The sequence below is a fragment of the Grampus griseus genome, assembly GCF_964374135.1.
Source record: "Grampus griseus genome assembly, chromosome: 1".
Lineage (NCBI taxonomy): Eukaryota > Metazoa > Chordata > Mammalia > Artiodactyla > Delphinidae > Grampus > Grampus griseus.
In genome coordinates this window covers 168834006-168853816 of record NC_139017.1, presented here as the reverse complement: position 1 = coordinate 168853816, position 19811 = coordinate 168834006, and the positions used below count along the sequence as shown (strand labels likewise).

The following is a 19811-nucleotide window of genomic DNA, read 5'->3' as shown; positions in this document are numbered from 1 at the left end:
GGCTCTGAGGAAGTTGGGGAAATCAGACCAGTGTACCTAAGTGGAGCCAGAAGGGACATGGGAATCTCGGGTTGCAGGCTGCTGGGTGGTGCTACCTGTGGTCATGTCCTCCAGCATCTCCAGCAGCATGTCCTGGGTCTCGTCAATCAGCTTGGTCCTCTGCACCACCAGCTTCCGCAAGCACAGGTATCCATTCAGCACAGTACCCACCAAGCGACTTTTAAAGTGCCTTTTGATGGATTCCACCTCCACGAAGGAGGAAAGAAGGCCTGTGGGGACAGGAAAAAGTTGCTACAAGAGTTCTGAATGAGAATTAAGCAAAGAAGGCTTAATTCATCCTCAAAAGATGACGGGCAACTCAAAAGCAGGGAAACACTATCTTTGTGCTTGGCATGGGGCATGCTCAATGATGTGAACTGGTCAATAGCCAACAGATGCTCAAAGACATAAAGCCATCCCTGAGGAGAGGGCTTCCCTGGTGGCGCAGTGGTTGAGAGTCTGCCTGCCGACGCAGGGGACACGGGTTCGTGCCCCGGTCCGGGAAGATCCCACGTGCCGCGGAGCGGCTGGGCCCGTGAGCCATGGCCGCTGAGCCTGCGCGTCCGGAGCCTGTGCTCCGCAACAGGAGAGGCCACAACAGTGAGAGGCCCACGTACCGCAAAAAAAAAAAAAAAAAGACGTAAAGCCATCCCTGAGGAGAAAAACGCAGACCTCAAAAGTGCACTGTGAAAAAAAAAGAAAAAAAAAAAGTGCAGTGTGGTCAACATGAGAGAGAAGAGAGTCAACCACAGCAACCAAGGAACTAAGGGTCAGTCCCCAAACTATACCCAGGGTGCCCTAAAGGAAGGGCTGGGAGGCTCTCTCTACCTGTGAGACTCTTGAGGGCATAGCCCTGCTGCAGATCAGTGCTCAGGGTGGCCTCCTCCAGGGCCAACAAGCGGGCTATTTCCTAAACAGGACAATAAGCACAGTCAGTGTGACAGCACTGCCAACGACACTGGTCCACCCCACCACTGGTCCAGGAACTGGCAGCACCATCTTTTTATTCTAATGCTCTCTCAAGCTGAGAGAGCATTTGCAGAACTTTGCAGAACTCCTTTCCAAGAAGCCAAGGACAGTTGCAATGACGTTAAGGGACTGCTTAAAAATGGAGAACAGTCCAAGTGACCCCAACAGACTGCATAACCTCATGATGAACACAATGAAGTCACAGAAGTAACCACACGCAGATCTCAGAAATACTGCAGGGTCAGTTCCAGACCACTGCAATAAAGCGATTACTGCAATAAAGCGAGTCACACAAATTTGTTTTTTCCCATGAATATAAAACTCATGTCTACCCTCGACTGTAATCTAGTAAGTGTGCAATAGCTTATGTCTAAGAAAACAATGTCTATACCTTAATTAAAAAACAATGTTGTTGGAAAAATGGCGCTGATAGTCTTACTTGATGCAGCGTTGCCACAAACCTTCAATTTATCAAAAACCCGCAGTCGCCTGCAAAGTGCAATAAGGCAAGGTATGCCTGCATTTTCAACAAATGTTTCTTCTTGGTATAAAAGAACACTACAAAGTTCACGCAGAGAAAGAGGACAACGAAAGCAGAGCTAGGGAAAGGGGCTCTGCTGGGCTGGGTGAGACAGAGGTACCTTGGTGATGAGGTTGCCCACGTAGGGCAGGACTCCTCGAGCTGCCAGGTAGACTTTCCAGTGAGCTGAAGTGATGAGCTTCTGGTAGAGCGCCAGGTACTCGGCGGCACACTCCCCGGCTACGCTCAACTCGTCCAGGTAACTGCCATGGAGAGACAGGCACTGAGAGAGAACTCAAACAGCTGCAACAGTCCTGACAGCTCCTCTTTGCTTCTTCCATCTTTCATGCCTCTGCTGTCCTTCACTCCCTCTTCCATGGAAGGAAGGGGGTGGGGCGAGAAAACCCCAAACTCCCCACTCGGGAACTCCCCACACTTGGGGAGAGCTCAAGAGCACACAACAGGGAATGCAGTGCAACAAGCTATACACGTTTGGAACAATAAAGCACCAAAATATGAACGGCGGCTATTGGGGCAGCACGAGTATGGCTGTGACTGAGTCACTCACAAGGTCAGTTTACCAGAGTTTAGTGGCCAATAATGTGGGCTTTGGAATTAGACTGCCTGGATTCAAATCTTGCCTTCCAGTAGACAAGTTAATTAACCACTTTAAGCCCAGATAAGGATTAAATGAGACAGTGCATGCCAAGCACTTATAAGCTCATAAGATCTCAAAAAATACTAGCTGCTGAAATTCTGCTGCTCTATTACCACCACCACCACTGCTACTACCACTACAATTGCACTATCACTACAATTCAGCTTTTTAGAACTTTTTTGTTTCCGTGATCTTCTACAAGGAATGAGACAGTTACAGAGCACAGGTGCGCCTCCAGTCACCCTGATCTATGGATTCCCCTGGGAAAGCGGGAAGGGCTCGAGATGAAGTCCAACCACCCTGCCCATCCCACTCTCAAACGGTACCTGGTGAGGAGGTCGAGGACCTGCTGCTTGCGGCTGGGAATGGTGGCCAGAGCTTCCACTATGGTACAGGCTGCCTGCCGTGCAGCCTGCGTCGCGGGAGTAAAAAGCACCTGTGGGGTATGGACAGAAGCCCCGGCTCAACTAACAGCCTCTCATCAGGCCCCGCAGGGCACAGTCAACTGCCACCCATCCAGAGGAAGTCCTCTGAGTACCTCTCTAGGAAAGGTTAAAGGTAAAAATCACCAGCTAACACAAGATCAGACTGCTGCAGGCTGGTAAAGAGGCTGCCTAAGAGCCACCTTCTTCATGGAGATTTTCTCTATCAACTACTTTGGAGAATGTACCCAAGATGACTGAAGTAGGAAAAAAGACAAGCAGGAATTCTCCTTAGCAAAGACAGCTATAATTCTATTTTGGGGACAGCTACACGGTGAACACTTAACATTTAATGTAAACCAGTTATTCATGTTATGAACCAATGGACAAATGAATTCTCTAAAATATAATTACTTTAATCTTTAAGAACATTAGCTGGAAAGAGGAAGAGGACAGCAGAAGATATGAAAGGTGGAAGGAGAAAGGGGAGTACAGGCACTGAGGCTCAGGTCCGTTCAGTGGTCAGGGAGGAGACCAGAGATCACGAGCTTGATGAGAAGGCGGAAAGAGTTCTGTTTCAGCCAGTCCACCACGCTGGCGGCGGCAACCGAGAACCTCTACCTATGTGAAAGGAAGCAATAATAACAAAGAGAAAGAAGAGAAAGCAGAGCAGACAAGTGGGGAGGAGTAGAAATACCCTGCTCGGGATCTGAGGCCAGCGCAGCAGGGCGAGGGGCGCAGGGGACGCTCACTCACTTGCCGCAGCCAGTTGTTGTGGCCCAGCTTGAGATCCAAGGGGGAGGTCCTCTTCCCCCGACGACTCAGGAACTGCTTCCACCGCCACACGTACTTCTCAGTCAAATAGAGATGGTGGAGCTCTGATTTGCTGGGGGACTTCCCGTTGCCATCGATCCCTGGCAGGCAAAGGGGTGCAGGGAGAGGTAAGGAGAAGAAAGGGACAGAAAGGGGGGGATTGTGGGGCTGCTGGGATGGGGTAGGAATGACCGATTTCTCAAGTCTTGAAGAGACAGACACACCTCTGATAGGAAGACACTTCTTCCAGGCTTCATAGGATGCCTTGGGGTCTCTCTTGAGCCAGAGCTGAGCCTGGGCATGGATCTCATTGCAGTATGGCTTAACTGTGGTAAGGGCCTCGACAGGAACATCCTGCAGGAGGAAAGCGGACAAGGTGAGAGAGCTTGAGGGCACATCTGAGCCACAGCTGCAATACAATAGCACTGGCACCCCAAGGGGACATATGCAAAGGCAAGAATGTTGAAGGATCAACAGTCATGTCTTTTATGCCCCCATATGTTCCTTTAAAGCATTTTGATCTAATTTAGCAGTAGCAACTCCATGCTGAGCTTAGGGTCACTGATTTTGACTGTGCAGGATAAGGTGTAACTGGCTTCCTGCAGACAGCCTTATAGCCACATATACTAACTCCTATCCCAAGGCTGATTTGTAGTTTCCCAAACATAAATCTTCAAGGGGTCACTAAGCAGCCTCCAGAATTTAAAGAGCCATAACTAATCCCAAGGAGCCTACACAGCAGAGCCCCAGGACTCTGGGTTCTCAAACTTTTTGACCTCAGGATCCCATTACTCTTAAAAATTACTGACTCCAGGGCTTCCCTGGTAGCGCAGTGGTTGAGAGTCCGCCTGCCGTTGCAGGGGACACGGGTTCGTGCCCCGGTCCGGGAGGGTCCCACATGCCGCGGAGCGGCTGGGCTTGTGAGCCATGGCCGCTGAGCCTGTGCGTCCGGAGCCTGTGCTCCGCAGCGGGAGAGGCCACAGCAGTGGGAGGCCCGCGTACCTCAAAAAAAAAAAAAAATTACTGACTCCAAAGAGTTCTTGTGTGTGTAGCTCTCTCCATCAATATGTACCTATTAAAAATTAAGGTTCAGCAATTCTTAAAATATTTATTAATTCATTTAAAAGTAAGAATAAATCCGTTACCTGGCAACCTAAATAACATTTTTTATATTTTCCAAAACAAAAATAATCTAAAGAAAGGAGTTGCACTGCTTTATATTTTTGAAACTGTTTAAAGACTGCCTTAATAAGACAGCTGGATTCTTATACCTGCTTCTGAGTTCAAACTGTTGTGATATGTTGCTTGAGGTGAAGTACTACTCACACAGATATTTAGTTGGAAAAAAGAATATTTTAATAGGTTTTTCAATTAATTGTGGATTTTTTCTTTGATACTAAACCAAAATTTAACAAATTATAGGTTCTTGAAGACTGGCTAGAATGAGGAATCTGAAACCAATCAATAAATGTTTCGTATTCCATTCCACTAAAATTCATCATTTACTCTCACATGATTCGGTAACATGTACTGGTCGTTTGGAAAATACTGGTTCACCAAGTTACATCAATTCCTCTTTAAGTGATAAGCTCACTTTATTCACTTTATAAGAAAATGTCTACCAAACACCCGATTCTGAACAACCACAATTTGCCCATCAGCCCTCCTTTCAAGCACAAATCGGGTTCCATGAAAAGAGCAACTGGTTCAGCTTGCAGCGCAGTCACACAAGTGCTTTTCCCCAGGACAACCGCTGCGCTGCAGTGCGCCAGGGCACTGTCTCTGGGCCTCACACATTGTCTTGCTGAATATTAAAAAGATTAGCTGGGCTTCCCTGGTGGTGCAGTGGTTAAGAATCCGCCTGACAATGCAGGGGACACGGGTTCAAGCCCTGGTCCGGGAAGATCCCACATGCCGCAGAGCAACGAAGCCCGGGCGCCACAACTACTGAGCCTGCACTCTAGAGCCCGCGAGCCACAACTACCGAAGCCCACGTGACTAGAGCCCGTGCTCCGCAACAAGAGAAGCCACCGCAACGAGAAGCCCGTGCACCGGAACGAAGAGTAGCCCCCGCTCGCCACAACTAGAGGAAGCCTGCATGCAGCAACGAAGACCCAACACAGCCATAAATAAATAAATTAAATAAATAAAAAATTTTAAATCATTAAAAAAAAAAGATTAGCACTCAGGATTCAAGATTTACTAAAATTAACCTGCGATGCTTCATCAAGGACACTCCAGAGGGAATGTGCACGGCAGGGAAGAGCACGGCTCTGAGTGGAGCTGGGCCCACAGCCTCTTCGTGCTAAGCCTCCAGTGGCCTCACCATCACCGACTTGGCACCATCAGCATAAATGCCACGAAACAGTGAAGAGGGCAAATCACGTCTTAGGGTAATTACAAAAGCAATGTTGACCTCACAGATTCCCTGGGAATCTTGGGAACACCCAGGGATCTATGGGCCAAACTTTGAGAACTGCTGCTCTCTTTATGCTAAAACTAAGCAAAATGTGAGGCTTCAGTGCTCAGAGAGTAAGAACCCTGTGGAAATCTTTTACCTCACACCGTGGGAAAAATGACAGTTATGTGGGGATGAGGTTCTTCTTTTCAATCAAGAACCAATTTTTATTTGCTGAGACTTAGCTCTGAGGCGAAGTAAACCTTCATCAAAGGGAAGGAAGGGGGGTCTTTTCTGAGGACTGTCCGGGCAGACCAGGGAAGGGAAATAGAGTAAACTGTTCATTGCCCAGCTTCCTCCTTACTGCTTACTACTCAGAATCCTACAATGAAGACTTCGTTTCCCACCAAGGGATTCCATCAGGATGGAGCAGGAAGGAGAACGGCCCAAGGACTACGAAGATGGATAACAGGCACTGACGGCCTCAGGCACGGCCGAGGGAAAGAATTACGGCCGGACTGGTGTAAGCAAGTTCATCTGTGGCTAGGCCATTTTAGGATTAAAAACTTGGCTTTATTCATTCACTTAACAATGATTTGCTGAGTGGCTATTATAATGCTAGATACCATGCTATGCACTGGACATAAAAACATCTTAGTAAGACAATCCCTGGATTCGAGAAGCTCATAGCCAGCCTAGCAGAGAACTGGTTAATTGAAGGAGCAGCTGACAAAATGGAGGCGAGCATTCCAGGCAGAGGAGACACCATACAGCCACAAGTAACAGCTATTAAGGATTAACATGGGCCAGACACTGCTCTGAGCGCTTGATCTGCATTAAGTCATTTGTTCTTCCCAACACTTCAGGTGGAAGCTGTATTCCCATTTTATAGATAGGGTAACCAAGCAACCTAAGTTAAATAACGTGCCCAAGTCACAGTGCTAGTGAATGCAAGAGCTGGGATTTGAAATCAAGAGGTCTGCCTCAGAGCCCAGGACTTCCACCACTGCGCAAAACTGCACGTACAAAGGCACAGGGGTAGGAAAGAACACTGTATCCTCTGGGAGCTGCGAGTCATCTGACGGGACCGGAGAAAGAGGCAGTCCTCCACGGCTAACCACTTTGTTCTATGCGTTTGTATTTCTCTGTTTGTTTTTCTCGAGTTCCCTCTGAGAAACCTTCCTTCTCAAAAACCCCAAACCATCTCTGCTGAACTGCCGCAAAGGAAGCATCGGTACCGCCCAGGGAGAGCGAGTTCAGGTGAGCAGAGGCCTTTAGAGGCAGGTCAGGTGCTGGCCGGGGCCTGCACCCCGCCCTCCCTCTTGGCCCCGTACCTTGTTCTTCTTGCTGGTGGGAGCAGGTGGTTTGATCAGCTTCTGCAAGATCCGCAGGCACATGAGGGTAATGTTCTCAACAACCACGGGAGTCTTAATGTTCACGGCCATGAGGAAAAGGCTGAGTGCTGGGCAGAGGAAGGAAAGGCAGCGTTACACGTGATCACAGAACACATCACGCCTGCCGTGGCAAGGCTGCCCAAGCACAGCTTCCCCTGCCCTCTCCCGCCCTGCGCCTAGGACTGCGCCCTGAAGCCTCCTCTCCTTTCTCTGGCAAGCTGCTAACCAGACGTCCCCCCAAACTCACCACAGCGTAAGCGGAGCTCCCAGCAGCTGTCCTCCTTCGAGATAGAGTCTGTCAGCAACAGCATTTCATACTGAAGGCTACTTGCCTAGAAGGCCAACAGGAAGAGACATGAGTAGAGGAGGGTCTGCAGGGTCAATCCCAGGACTAGGGCTCACGTCCATGCTCAGACCCAGGGACTCAGCATTAGAACGTCTGGTCACAGGTGGACCATCAGAGAGACAGTGGAGAGATGGAGACCCTCCACAGGGCCAACCGCTCATCTCTCTTCTCTCTGGGGTTGACTCTGGCCTGGGAAAGTCTTTGTGGGACATGAGCTCTGCAAATGTGCCGCTCCCTCCCTCCCTCTCGTCTCTGCAAACAAGACCGGCGGGGCGGAGGCCGAGGGAGTGAGGCAGAGGTGAGGACACGGCCAGCCTGCTCACCAGATCAGGATTGGCCCAGTGGCCCTTCAGGGCTGTGGAGACTTTGCCAATAATCAGGTCGTTCATTTGCTGGGTGGCCTCTGGATTGTCCCTAGGGAAGCAGAGAAAGGAGTCCTGTTATTCACCATTGGCTGTGTCCCTCCTTTGCACTTGAAGGAGCCCAGAGAAAAGGAAATCAATGTCTAGGGCTACCGAGCCTTCCCAGGGGCAAGAAGACACACTAGCCCCACAAAACCCTGCTGTGTAAAAAAAAGGGCACGCCCCAGCCGCCTTTCCTGGGAGGAGACGCCGACTGAGAACAGAGCAGCACTGACACACGGGGGATTTTCTCCCCAGCCCACATCCCAGGCTGCACAGCCCCCAGACACTGCCTGGTGTGTCAGTCTCCAGAATCCAGATGTCCACTCTCAGCCTTGGCCACAACTCTTTCCTCATCTTCGCCAACTGCCCTCACTTCATTTCCCACAAGGCATCCACATTTCCCATCTGTGTCCCTTTGTAATAATGTATATTTTAATAATAAAAAAAACCCACGAATTGTGTCACATCCCTTTCTTGCTTCCCAACGTGTCTTGAATAAAATCCAAGTCCTTATAATGGCCTACGAGACCCTACAGGATCAGGGCCCTGGCGATCTCTCACTAAATCCCCTCCCCTTTGTTCCCCAACTGGTATCCTTCACTCCATGCACAAGGGCTCCCCCGCCCCTCACACCCCGGCCACACCCCTGCCTCTCCTCCTGACACTTGCTATTTCCTCTGTGTGCTGCCCGCGCCTTCAGTATCTGCATGACTTGCCCCCTCACCTCACGCAGGGCTCTGCTCAAGTATCACCCCTCAGAGGTCGTCCTTGACCACTTTATCCTCCGCAGCAACCCCACCCACAATCAGAGTTGCCATCCCAGCTGTACCGCTCTTCACGTCTAATCTCCTGACACTGTACCGTGTAATTACCTGTTTACTGCCCTTCTCCCCTCTAGAACGTAAGCTACATGAGTGCGGGGACTTTGTTTCATCTACCACTGTATCCTCAGAGTTTAGAACGGTGCCTAGCATTCAGCAGATGCTCAATAAATATTTGTTAGATGAGTGAATAAGTAATACAGCAAGTAATACTTAGCGACCAGCTAACATGTTCCAGAACTTATGCAACATACTCAGTAAATAACCCAAATCCAGCTGTGGGTACTGTATGGGCACAGACTAAGTACTCCACAAATATGAGTTACCACTTGCATGAATTATGTCAGTCTATCCTCACCACAAGCCTTTAAGATATTTGCCACCGTCAGTATTTCTCAGATAAGGAAAGCTTAGGCTCAGAGAAGTTAAGAAATGTGTCCAAGGCACATAGTACAAAATATCCGATACTGGGTCTTTCTGATCCAGATCCAAGCTCTTAATCCCTAGGCTCCACTGCTCCAACTGCCTTCCTCTGTGTGAGTCTTGAGTCCAAGTGCCCCGCTGCACCCTTCTCCTCCCTCACCAAAACTCAGAAACTGCTTCCTCAGGAAACCCCACTGGTACCAACCAAGTACAAGCCAAACATACTACCTACACGGAAACCCGGGCTTCAAATGCTCCCCAAGTTTGTTCAGCTATACCCAGGACCTCTTCCCATTTTTTTTCTCTATTATAAGCTAGCGAAGCTGTTTGGCAGGGAGAAGCACGGTTCCGTGCACCCTCTGGTGCTCCCAGCACCGCTGCCGCCCCCACCAAAGCACGAGCAGGCATGACCGGCCCCCGTCACCACGGCGCAAGCTCTGACCGGGTCAGGAGGCACATGAGCTGGCGGACCTCCTCCCGCATGGCCGCAGAGCCTCTGCGAAGATTATAATCAAAGAGCTCCCTGATGAGGCCCTGGGAGACGAGGATGTGCCTCAGGGCGGGGTTGGTGGCCAGGGCCCGGAGCAGGGTGATACAGTGCTCTGTGACGGCCGAGGCGCAGCCGTAGCACTTGGTGGAGGATGTGTGGCCACAGCCCAGGACGGACAAGGCGCGGTACTGGCTGGCAGTGAAGGTGGGCTGCACGGAGGTCCGAGATGATTTGGTGGCTGCTTCCCTCTGCTGAAGGTCGTATTCCAGCAACTCTTTGCGTGAAGCAAAAACTTTCTAAGGAAAAAAAAAAGACAAAGGAGAAAGAAATCAGCAATTAAAATAAAGAAAAAGAGGAAGTTAACTAGAAATCAGCTTTGGTTTGAAAAAACACTTTACGTGCATTATCTAATTTAGCCCTCTTGATAACCTTACCAGTTAGATACTTTATCCCCATTTTATAGAGGAGGAAACAAGCTTAGAGGGGTTGGCTTGACCAAAGTAAGTGGCAGAGTTAGAACTCAGCCTCCGATCACAGGCCCACGCCCTTAACTCCCACGTAACACTGTCTCATAAAGAACAAAGTCAGGAACGTAGGCACGTGTAGCAAAGATGGCACACCAGCAACTTAAGGGACAAGGACCCTGGCTCCTCTTGTCTGCGGCTAGCCTTCCCTCCCATGGGGGTGGGGTCTGTAACATGCCATCCACCGTATGGCCCACCCTGGTTGACTGGAGTTGGTGTGCCCTACCCTTCAAGCCTGCAAACACGTCTATCAGAAAAAACAGGAACAAAACCTTGGCACCTTATTTTTTTAAAACCAGTTAACCCCTCTACTAAAAGATGGGCTGTGAATGGTCAAGAAAAACACATCTATAATAATCTCCGTTATTCTGTTTTCCGGAATGAACTCAGCTCTCTACCGAGCACCCAAAACCGCTGTGGGAGAGAAGCTATGCGGCTGGGCAAGGGCACCCCCGGAGCTGAGCTGCTGGGGGAGAGCAAAGAACTGCTGTGGAAACGACATCGATAACACACGACAAAGCACACTGTCCAGCTGCTCCCGTTTCTCTACCTGGATGATTTTGGAGAGTTCATCGAAAGAGTTCTTGCAGTCTCCACAGTACTCCTGTGCCAACTGCAGGATGTACCGGTTCACACTGGCTGAGGTGGAACTGATGCCCCCAGCCGTCCCCGAGTCATCCTGCAACCAAGAGGGAAGCTGTCAGCCTTCCACCATGAGATGGCCTCACCCAGGGGCTAGTCTTCTGCTTCTGACCCAGAACCCTCTCCAAATGTCCCTCCAGCTTTGGACTACCTGCGGCTTTTCAGGAGCTGCCTCGTTCACTTTGCAGAGCAGGTTCTCCAGCTGTGGCCGATGTCCCATCAGCTGGTGATACACTCGATCTGCTTTGTCCAGAAGTGTGTTGATGTTGGAAACAGCCTAGACAGGAAGAGACAGGGGCGTGCGTGAAGGCTCGTCAGCATGAAGGTTTTCCCTGAGTGATCGGTCAGGGACCTCTAGGTCAGGTACTGTGTTTCATACGTTATTTCTATTCTTCACAATAATCCTGTGGGGAGGGTATGTTATTTTTAATAATACACAACGTATACGATATACGTATAAATAAACAATGCTGAGAGCAGTGACTTATGCCAGGTCACACAGTACTAAAAAGCACAGGTGGAACTGGAACTTTCAACCTTCTGACTCCACAGCCAGATGTTCTTTTGCTTTGCCAGGCTGCTGCTGCTAGTGACTATCCTGACAGTTCCCCCCTCTTCCCTGTCCTCCCATATCCAGTCCCACCACATCAGGCTGGCAGAGAACTAGCCCCTGGACAAGCCAACAATGAGGGAAGGCCAGCAGCTGCAATTTGAAGCAGCCTGTGGAACAAATGCAGGGCAAGTCACCCAACTTCTATCTGCCTTTCCAAATCTTGTCATTTGTCACTTGAGATATTCTAGTTTCATTAACATGTCTCCAAAATCCTACACAAACCATGTGTTCCAATATATCTGTCTTATTTGTTGCCACTCAAAAGCTGAGCCCTGAAAACAGTGCTGAGTTGAGAAAACTTCAGCTAGAAGAAAAAGCACACTCCCCACATCAGCTCAGTCCACAGCTCAGATCAAAGCCCTGCCTGAGTCTCGGACGGAGGCGGCCTTACCTTCTTCCGGTCTTCTTCATTCTCAATGGGATCCACTGCACAGCAAGGCTTGGCATAGAGCATGAAGTCGAAGCGAGCGTATTTACAGAAGCCACAGGCATTGCACAGGAAGGGGTCCTTTTCATCATAGTTGATGGATCTGAAAAACCATAGTGATTGGGTCAGGGGGCAGCAGAGGATTTGTAGGGAGAGGAGATGGACCGTGCCACGTCTATACACTGCAAACTATTGCAGGGACTCTCGGAGGGGCAGCAGCAAATAGGCGAGGATGACTTAAGCAACCAGGTAACAAGAAAGGGAGACCCAGAACCAAACCTAGGGACCCCAGCACCACCCACCACTGGATGGTCTCGTGAATTCACATGCATGCGCACGCCCACACACACCCCACTCTTCCCCTTCCCTCCCGTTTTCCACTCTTGAACTCTGCACTCTACATACCCATAATCCTGTAGTTATTATGAGGGCACCACACAATGAAATTGAGCACAAGGAGACTCTTACAGAAAAATACAAGGAATGTGCCTGGCCTGGGTGACAACCACTCACTTACCTGCATTTGTGACACTGGTAGACATTCTCTCCACAGTTGCCGCAGACCCCTGGGTTGGCAGGAACTGAGGCACTACAGCGTGGGCACTGCAGGGTCTCCGTGGAGGCCTGATAGTTTTCATAGAAGTCTGCAAACTCAATCATCAGGTTGGAAGCCACTATTGGCAAAGGCAGATCGATCTTCACCTCTGTCTGCCCGGGGGTCAGCTGAACCTTCTTGGCTTTGTGCCAGCGAGCCGGCCTAGGAGAGACAGTGTCAGACAGAGGGGCAGATGGCCTAAGAGCCTCTCACAAGACCCTCAGCAGTGACAGTCCGATGAGACGAAGAGAAGACTGTCCCTACCTATTCTTCTAAGGCAATTAAGTCTAAGGAAAGGAAATCTGGCAAATAAAAGCAACTTAATTTAAAAAATGTTTCCTCTATTCTTTCTCTCTTAAAAAAAAGGGGGGGGGGAGAACATACAGGTGCTTTAAGACATTATATATGATAATTTTTGATACTCCAGAAAAACAAGGGAATGCACATCAAGGGAAGATATTACTCCAAGAGCATGCCACGCTGAAGCCTGGAATCCCAAGAGGTACCGTGATGACGACTGCCATGAGTTCCTATCAAGACAACTACCTTAATAGGATAACACTCAGGTTGCTTTAGAGAGGCAGAGGGACATACCAGGATCCGGACTAACTGCCAAGTAGAGTCAGAAAGAGTAAAGGCATGGGATAATTTAGAGGTAATTATATGAATACGATTAGAGCTAATATTTACTGAGCACTTACTATGCGTCAGGCTCTGTTCTCAGCACTTTACATATACTAACACATTTAATCCTTAAAATAACACCTTGAAAGTGTGTAATTTTTACAGTTAAGGAAACTTTTATACATTTTACAGTTAAGGAAACTGAGGCTACGTAAATTCTACAAGGGATGTGAACCCACAGTCTCATTCCAAAGTCTGAGGTCTTTACCAGCAGCTACGCTGACTCTACACAACAGAAAATCAAATCCACCTTCTCCAGAGGGAACTGCGTCATCCCAATGAGCAGCTTCTACTTGCAGATCATCAACGTTAACTATGCTTTTCAAACGACAAAGAGAAAACTTCCTTTAAGCAGAGCTCCTGTGGCCATTTGTTCACGTGGTACACGCTAGCTTTATGCTACCTTTAGAGTAATACCAACACTTCCATTCTATGCACAGAGCAGCACTCCCTGTAGGTCTAAACATTCAAATAGCAACTACTTATATTCTCTGCCCAACATAAATGCCTGAGTCTTCAACAACAAGTGGTCTGTCTCTGTAAAAGCTGACACTATATAACCCATGCTAGTGTCTTCTTTGGCCCATATACAACATGCCTTGAGATTCAGATGTTGGGACAGATAAGCTAGAAAGATCCAACATCAGTATACGTAGAGGGAATGCACCATGCAGAAATGGAAGGACTTCAAACTAGAGAACCTCCTTGAGAAATACTGCCTGCTCTGTGAACAAGAGAACAGTGTCTTAATCCAAGAAACAACTACTTCCCCTATAGAATCGTCTATCTAAAAATAGAACCGCTCTAGTTAACATGGGTATGAGAAGCCTAGAGTCCCCCTCACTCAGCTTCCCTTCAGGCTGTTGAAGATCTTAGACCCTGAGGGCTCCATGGGACATAATTTCAAAATAGTTTTCGTCAGCATCCTTAAGAACTGGTGTTTCACCTGTGTCCTTCAGCCATGACCTAAGGAGGCAAGAGGACATACTAGGCCTCCAGGAATGTGCTGCTTTACCTGATTCCAGCAATCAAAGGCAACAACTGGTATTGAGCCTCATAAGCCTGCTGCCCCTCCCCAAGTCTGAAAAGGCCGTACTTGTTTTTCAGCTCCACGATGGCCTGCACAGTTCGGTTGTTGTAATAGAGGTTGATAGTCCGCACCATCTTGGTCCGTTTCAGGTCCCCAATTTTCACCGTCACTTTGCTGATGGTGTGGCTGCCAATGAGCTTCACAACCTGCTGGGTGGTGGTGTACCTTGTGTCCACTTTAATGGAAGACAGCTTGATATACTAAATGCAAAAGTAAACACAAAACAGTGTGTTAGTTCAATGCTAACGGCTCATCCTGTCCTCTTCAAAACTCATCAGTGTAACCCACTCTTCATCCATGGATGAAGTTTCTATTTAAGGTAGCAGGGCAGGTAAGGATTAATACAACTGCAACCAACCACTGGGAGAGGGATGCCTATGCAGTAATAATCAACCTCTAAAAACAAGAAACCCACTGGTCCTGTAAGCCTCGGGACTGTCCATGTTAAAGATGTCACTTACACAAAACGGCACTTCTGGATTATTACACACCAGGCAGGGATCACTCTCCAGGTAATAGCCATCAAACTCCACTAGGCCAGACAAGGTGCTAAGGAAGAAAGCAGTCTTAGCATAAGGAGATTTTCATTTTAGGAAGCATGGAGCTTCACAAAGAAGCCATGAGAAAACCATGGCTCCATATTCCCCAAGGCAAGCTCCACTCTAGTGAGAACACAAGGAAATGTGAGACATCCCAACAGAGTTAAGTCACAGGAAGGGAATTTCAACGGAGTGACCTTAGACGTTCCCTATTTCTGAGCTGTTCTGAGGCCACAGGAATCCTAAATGTTACATTAAAATCTGACTCAAAGAAGAGTCACAATTAAATTTACTAAAAATCACTGAATTATACACTTGTAATGTGTAAATTTTGTTGTATGTAAATTATACCCCAATAAAGTTTGGAGAAAAAAAAAGAACAGTCACTAATAAACCAGGGAAATAATAAACTGACCGTTTAGCCAACAGTGTCTTCCAAAGTTTTTTTTTTTTTTTTTTTTAATGCAGCCATTTCTGTAAACTTGCCTTATGTGATTTACACTTAAGACCCTTGAAAACTAGAGACCTTCTTAAATCATTGCTTACCAAACTCTAATTCAGCAGTTACATTTTGAGCACCTTCTATGCACAAGGCCCCAACTACAAGGGAGGGATTCAAAGACCAACTAGACAGGAGCGTATTGATTCATAAATAAGAGCCAATCAATGTGGAAATAGCAACTGGACTGTTGACCGAGCTTCAAATAGGAAGAAAGCAGAACAAAACTCACTTGTAAATGTTGGAGTTGGGATGGTTGGTAAGAATGTGGTTCTGAGTACGAAGAATCTCCACAGCCTTCTGTGAATATTCTTTCAACTGAAAACAGAAGTCAATATAGGACCAGAATCAAAGCCCAAGGGAAAGTCTTACTGGCAAAGACTTTTCCTCTGCTTTCTAGCTGATACCGCCCTAGAAGTAGCAGCCCTCATTCAGAATCAAACAAAGCTGAGCCTAACTCCTAGTCATTTAAAGGATTCTCTCTTCTTTGGTAGTTTCCACGATCTTAGTGACAGCCCCTCTTTCTATACCTTGTGGAGGGAGAGAAATTTTATTATTATGGAGAAGCCATGAAATGGTTATCTAATTGCAAAAACACATTGGATATGTGATCAGGACTGCCAGGAAACCCAGAGGAGCACTTTCTTTCCCAAGCAACTTTAATGAGTTGCATTTTCTTCCCCACTTTATCTACCTCTATTGGCTAAGCCAAATTCAGACTATACTTATTTGCTAGTGTATATTATCTAGGTGGCATACATACTGGGAGTGCTTAATATATATTTAAAAGAGATTTCATATATGTACTCCCATGTGGGTTGATCATAACGTTCTTAACTCAAGATAAAAAAGGTTAAAATGTGGCCAAGTTAGCCTCTCCAACCGTCAATCATCTGTTACCTTCTTCTCTGTTTGTGGGGTTTTCAAGGAGAAATATCCTAGTAGGTCCACAAATTGGGCAGCCTTACGACCATAGGCTGGGAGTTCTGGCCATATAGACCACATCAGATCTAGCAGGAGCTCCTGTTGAGATTTGCTAGAGTTTCTGTAGATAAATGACAGCTCATATTATAAGCAGCAGAAAACCCTGAGGTTCCTTTATTTATCAACAAGGCCCAGGTACCGTTTTGGAGATGTATCTATTTCCCCACAACTATGGGGTTAAGTTTGAATGGCTCTACTGTTCTTTTGACAATCAACCTTAACAGATGCAGCATGATCCTTTCCTGTCTTCAGGAGGTGATTTATTCCCATCATCTGACATCTCTCAATGGCAGAAACTGAGCTTTGTTACCCTAAAGAGTCAAGCCTGGTCATTTTACAAACTTGTAAACATAGCCTTCTTAGTGGAAAACAGATCATCTCTTGCTTCTGACATCAGTTTAATAGCCAAAAAGCAGATAATTCAATGAAGAAATCTGTAATAGTCAAGAGGATTCAGACTGGTGTAAATACTTATAGTACGGACGACCTTGAGTATGGAACATAGAGCCAAGACAGAACTGTTGATACATCACCCACTCTGGTCCCAGACCCACACAGTCTGCTAAAACTAAGCCCCGGACCCTACCTGTAGATATGCAGTGTCAGGCAGTGGGCCTGCCAGCGCACCGAGGAAGAATTGGACTCTAAGAGGAAGCAACGCAGAAACTGGACCAAGGTCTCCTTATCTGCAAATTTGTTCAGCTGGTTCACCAGAGCTGTGCACAGCTGATCCTCCTGGCTTCCTGAGCTCTCACCTGCAAGATCAAAGCAGGACTGAAGGGCTGAAAAGTAGGAAGAAGTGGTCTAGGGTCCTACAGCCAGTGCTCAGGTGGAAAGAGAGGGAATTCTGTCCATGTTTTAAAGTTTCACCAAAGTGGTTATGATTTGAAAACAACTTTCAGGGGCTTCCCTGGTGGCACAGTGGTTGGGAGTCCGCCTGCCGATGCAGGGGACGCAGGTTCGTGCCCCGGTCCAGGAGGATCCCGTGTGCTGCGGAGCGGCTGGGCCCGTGAACCATGGCTGCTGGGCCTGCGCGTCTGGAGCCTGTGCTCCGCAACGGGAGAGGCCACAACAGTGAGAGGCCCGCGTACCGCAGGGGAAAAAAAAAAAAAAACTTTCAGTTGGTTACTGAGAGACAAAAAGTCAGCCCCAGATATAATAATCCTACCAAAAAAAGTACCTCTACAAGCCTGGCACTGACAAAGATAGTCACATTGGAGAAGGAATTTCCTTTCAGAAGTTTGCTACCTACAACAGTCAACATTACCACAGACTGGCACAGAGAGATCTGAATAATTCATTGGGGAATGTGAACCTCAACTGCTCTCCACCAATCACCTGTCTCAGGCCTCCAAGGACCATGCAAATCAGGAACGCAGAAAAAACGCTTTTGCCTTTCTGCTGGCAAGGAATCAGCTAAAGCTCACTACAGTGGCCATTTGTAGAGCATTTACCAGTTTACAAGGCACATTTATAAGCATAGTTTCATTTAACACCGACAATCTCTCCACGAAGCAAGTGTTATTATTTCATATTAAAAGAAACTTGGGCCTAGTAAAAATGTTTGGTGCACTTTGACGTTTCCCGTTACAGACACTAGGTACGGAAGTCACACTCTTTAAGGTGTCACCTTCAACATAACTGAAAATGACACTAGAGGGCATTTGGGTTTTAGGTCCCTGTAAATCAGGATGAAAAACCTTTCAGAAGAAGAGAATGACAAACTTATGGTTACCAAGGGGGGAAGTGGGGAATGCAATGAACTGGGAGACTGGGACTGACATGCATACACTACTATGTGTAAAACAGATAACTAATGAGAACCTACTGTATAGCACAGGGAACTCTACTCAATGCTCAGTGGTGAACTAAGTGGGAAGGAAATCTAAAAAAAGAGGGTATATATGTATACGTATGACTGATTCACTTTGCAGTACAGCAAGAAACTAACACAACGTTGTAAAGCAACTATATGCCAATAAAAATTAAAAAAAAAAAAAGAAGAGAATGAACGATGTGCTCTCAGAGAGATTAGAACACATCACCCTGGTCACTGAGACAAGAAGGTGACCCTTACCCTCTTTCTCCTTTTCCTTTTCTTCTTTCTTACTCTTCTTTGTGGACGACTTTGACTGTGTTGTGGCTTGTCCAGAACCAGTGGCCACAGGGGCTGAGGAGGAGGAAGCACTGGAGGGCCCTGCCGAGGCCGCCAGTGCAGCGAGGACTTTGCTGCCGCACAGAGCACAGGAGAGCAGCTGCAGCAGCACCGGAGACACGCCCTCATCCACCAAGAAGCTGACTTGGAGGAGGAAGTACAGGACAGCTGCAGGCAGAGGAGACAGGGGCTCAGCTCTGACACAACTGCGAAACTCACACACAAGAACGGGAGCACCTGCTCCAGACGCCAGGGCTGCCCTACTCCCACCACCTCCTTTGTCCAGGTTCTCTGCTGGAAGTTCCCAGAAGAATTTACACCCTCTTTGGAAATATCTGACAAGTAGTGCAACAACTACACAGAGGCTGGCTCCCAGCCCCCACTCCTGTGAAGAAGATGATTCTCCTCCTTAGCTGACCACAACAATATGCTTGTTGTCGTCCCACCGCACCCCACATTTTGTCTATGGACGCTTAGCAATCTTTTAAGTTTTTACTTGTCTTCTTTGCTGGGCAGAGTTCTGTCTATCTTGCTCATGGCTGTATCTCTAGAACCCAGTTTAACGCTTGGCATATAGTGGGCTTCGATGAACAGTTCTTGAAGGAATGAATGAGTAACAGCAACCAAAAGGAGAAGCACTGCTTACAGTCATCTTTGATGCAGAATTTCTGCCAGTTGATGGTTCGCTGGGCAGCAATCTCTGCACAGGCTTTCAGGTGCTCCATCTGAAATGGAAACCAATCACCAGAAACGACCCACACCCGCTGTCTTGAGGGGTCATCACCTCAGCTTTGGACTACAAACCCTCGCCCTCTGTGCAAGGTTGATCGGTGCCCCAGTGAACCTGGGGCCAAGGCCCAAACACTGAGCCTCCTACATTCAACGTCCCACCACACAAAGCCCTTTTGTTTTCAGGGATTCTTCAGACCACTCAATAATGCAGCAGGAAAGGTAGGTCATGACGTAAGACACTACAATCCAGTTTATTTTTTTCTTGCTAAAAGCATAATAGTAAGAACACTGGATTAGGAGTCTTTAACACTGAAGATGTTCTTCCTAGATGTTCCTATGCAATATATTCAATTTACTCCCCAAAGTCAAACAACTGATCTTAGGCGATAATACATCATTTCTTTAGTATTCAGGGACAAAAATGAGAGGTGCACAAATCCCGGGTTGATCCTGTCCACGACATGAACAAATGACACTGGTAAAAAGCCCAAGCCACCCCTCCTCACAACAGAGGAACCACTGCCAGGTGGGGGCGGGACCAGGGAGGGGCAATCGCAGACCCTGAAGCCAAGTGCATGTGGTATAGCACCCAGGTGGGTATCATGGATCTACCCTGCTCGCAACCCTGGC

General features: G+C 47.7%; 1 protein-coding gene across 3 annotated transcripts in view; it reads right to left on the bottom strand.

Annotated features, from left to right (window-relative positions):
* UBR4 (ubiquitin protein ligase E3 component n-recognin 4) overlaps positions 1-19811 on the bottom strand; it is a gene marked incomplete at its 5' end in the record, with an annotated part of 127807 nt that overhangs the window by 28716 nt on the left and 79280 nt on the right. For all 3 annotated transcript variants that reach the window (XM_082680317.1, XM_082680318.1, XM_082680319.1), the window contains 21 exons: positions 96-269; positions 868-949; positions 1650-1791; positions 2513-2622; positions 3365-3522; positions 3646-3775; positions 7154-7281; positions 7461-7545; positions 7883-7973; positions 9650-9993; positions 10772-10900; positions 11015-11140; positions 11868-12006; positions 12421-12660; positions 14279-14472; positions 14734-14821; positions 15543-15628; positions 16211-16355; positions 16881-17049; positions 18372-18617; positions 19096-19174. In XM_082680317.1, coding sequence (XP_082536443.1) covers positions 96-269; positions 868-949; positions 1650-1791; positions 2513-2622; positions 3365-3522; positions 3646-3775; positions 7154-7281; positions 7461-7545; positions 7883-7973; positions 9650-9993; positions 10772-10900; positions 11015-11140; positions 11868-12006; positions 12421-12660; positions 14279-14472; positions 14734-14821; positions 15543-15628; positions 16211-16355; positions 16881-17049; positions 18372-18617; positions 19096-19174 — 3085 coding nt within the window. The remainder of the gene's footprint in view (positions 1-95; positions 270-867; positions 950-1649; positions 1792-2512; positions 2623-3364; positions 3523-3645; positions 3776-7153; positions 7282-7460; positions 7546-7882; positions 7974-9649; positions 9994-10771; positions 10901-11014; positions 11141-11867; positions 12007-12420; positions 12661-14278; positions 14473-14733; positions 14822-15542; positions 15629-16210; positions 16356-16880; positions 17050-18371; positions 18618-19095; positions 19175-19811) is intronic.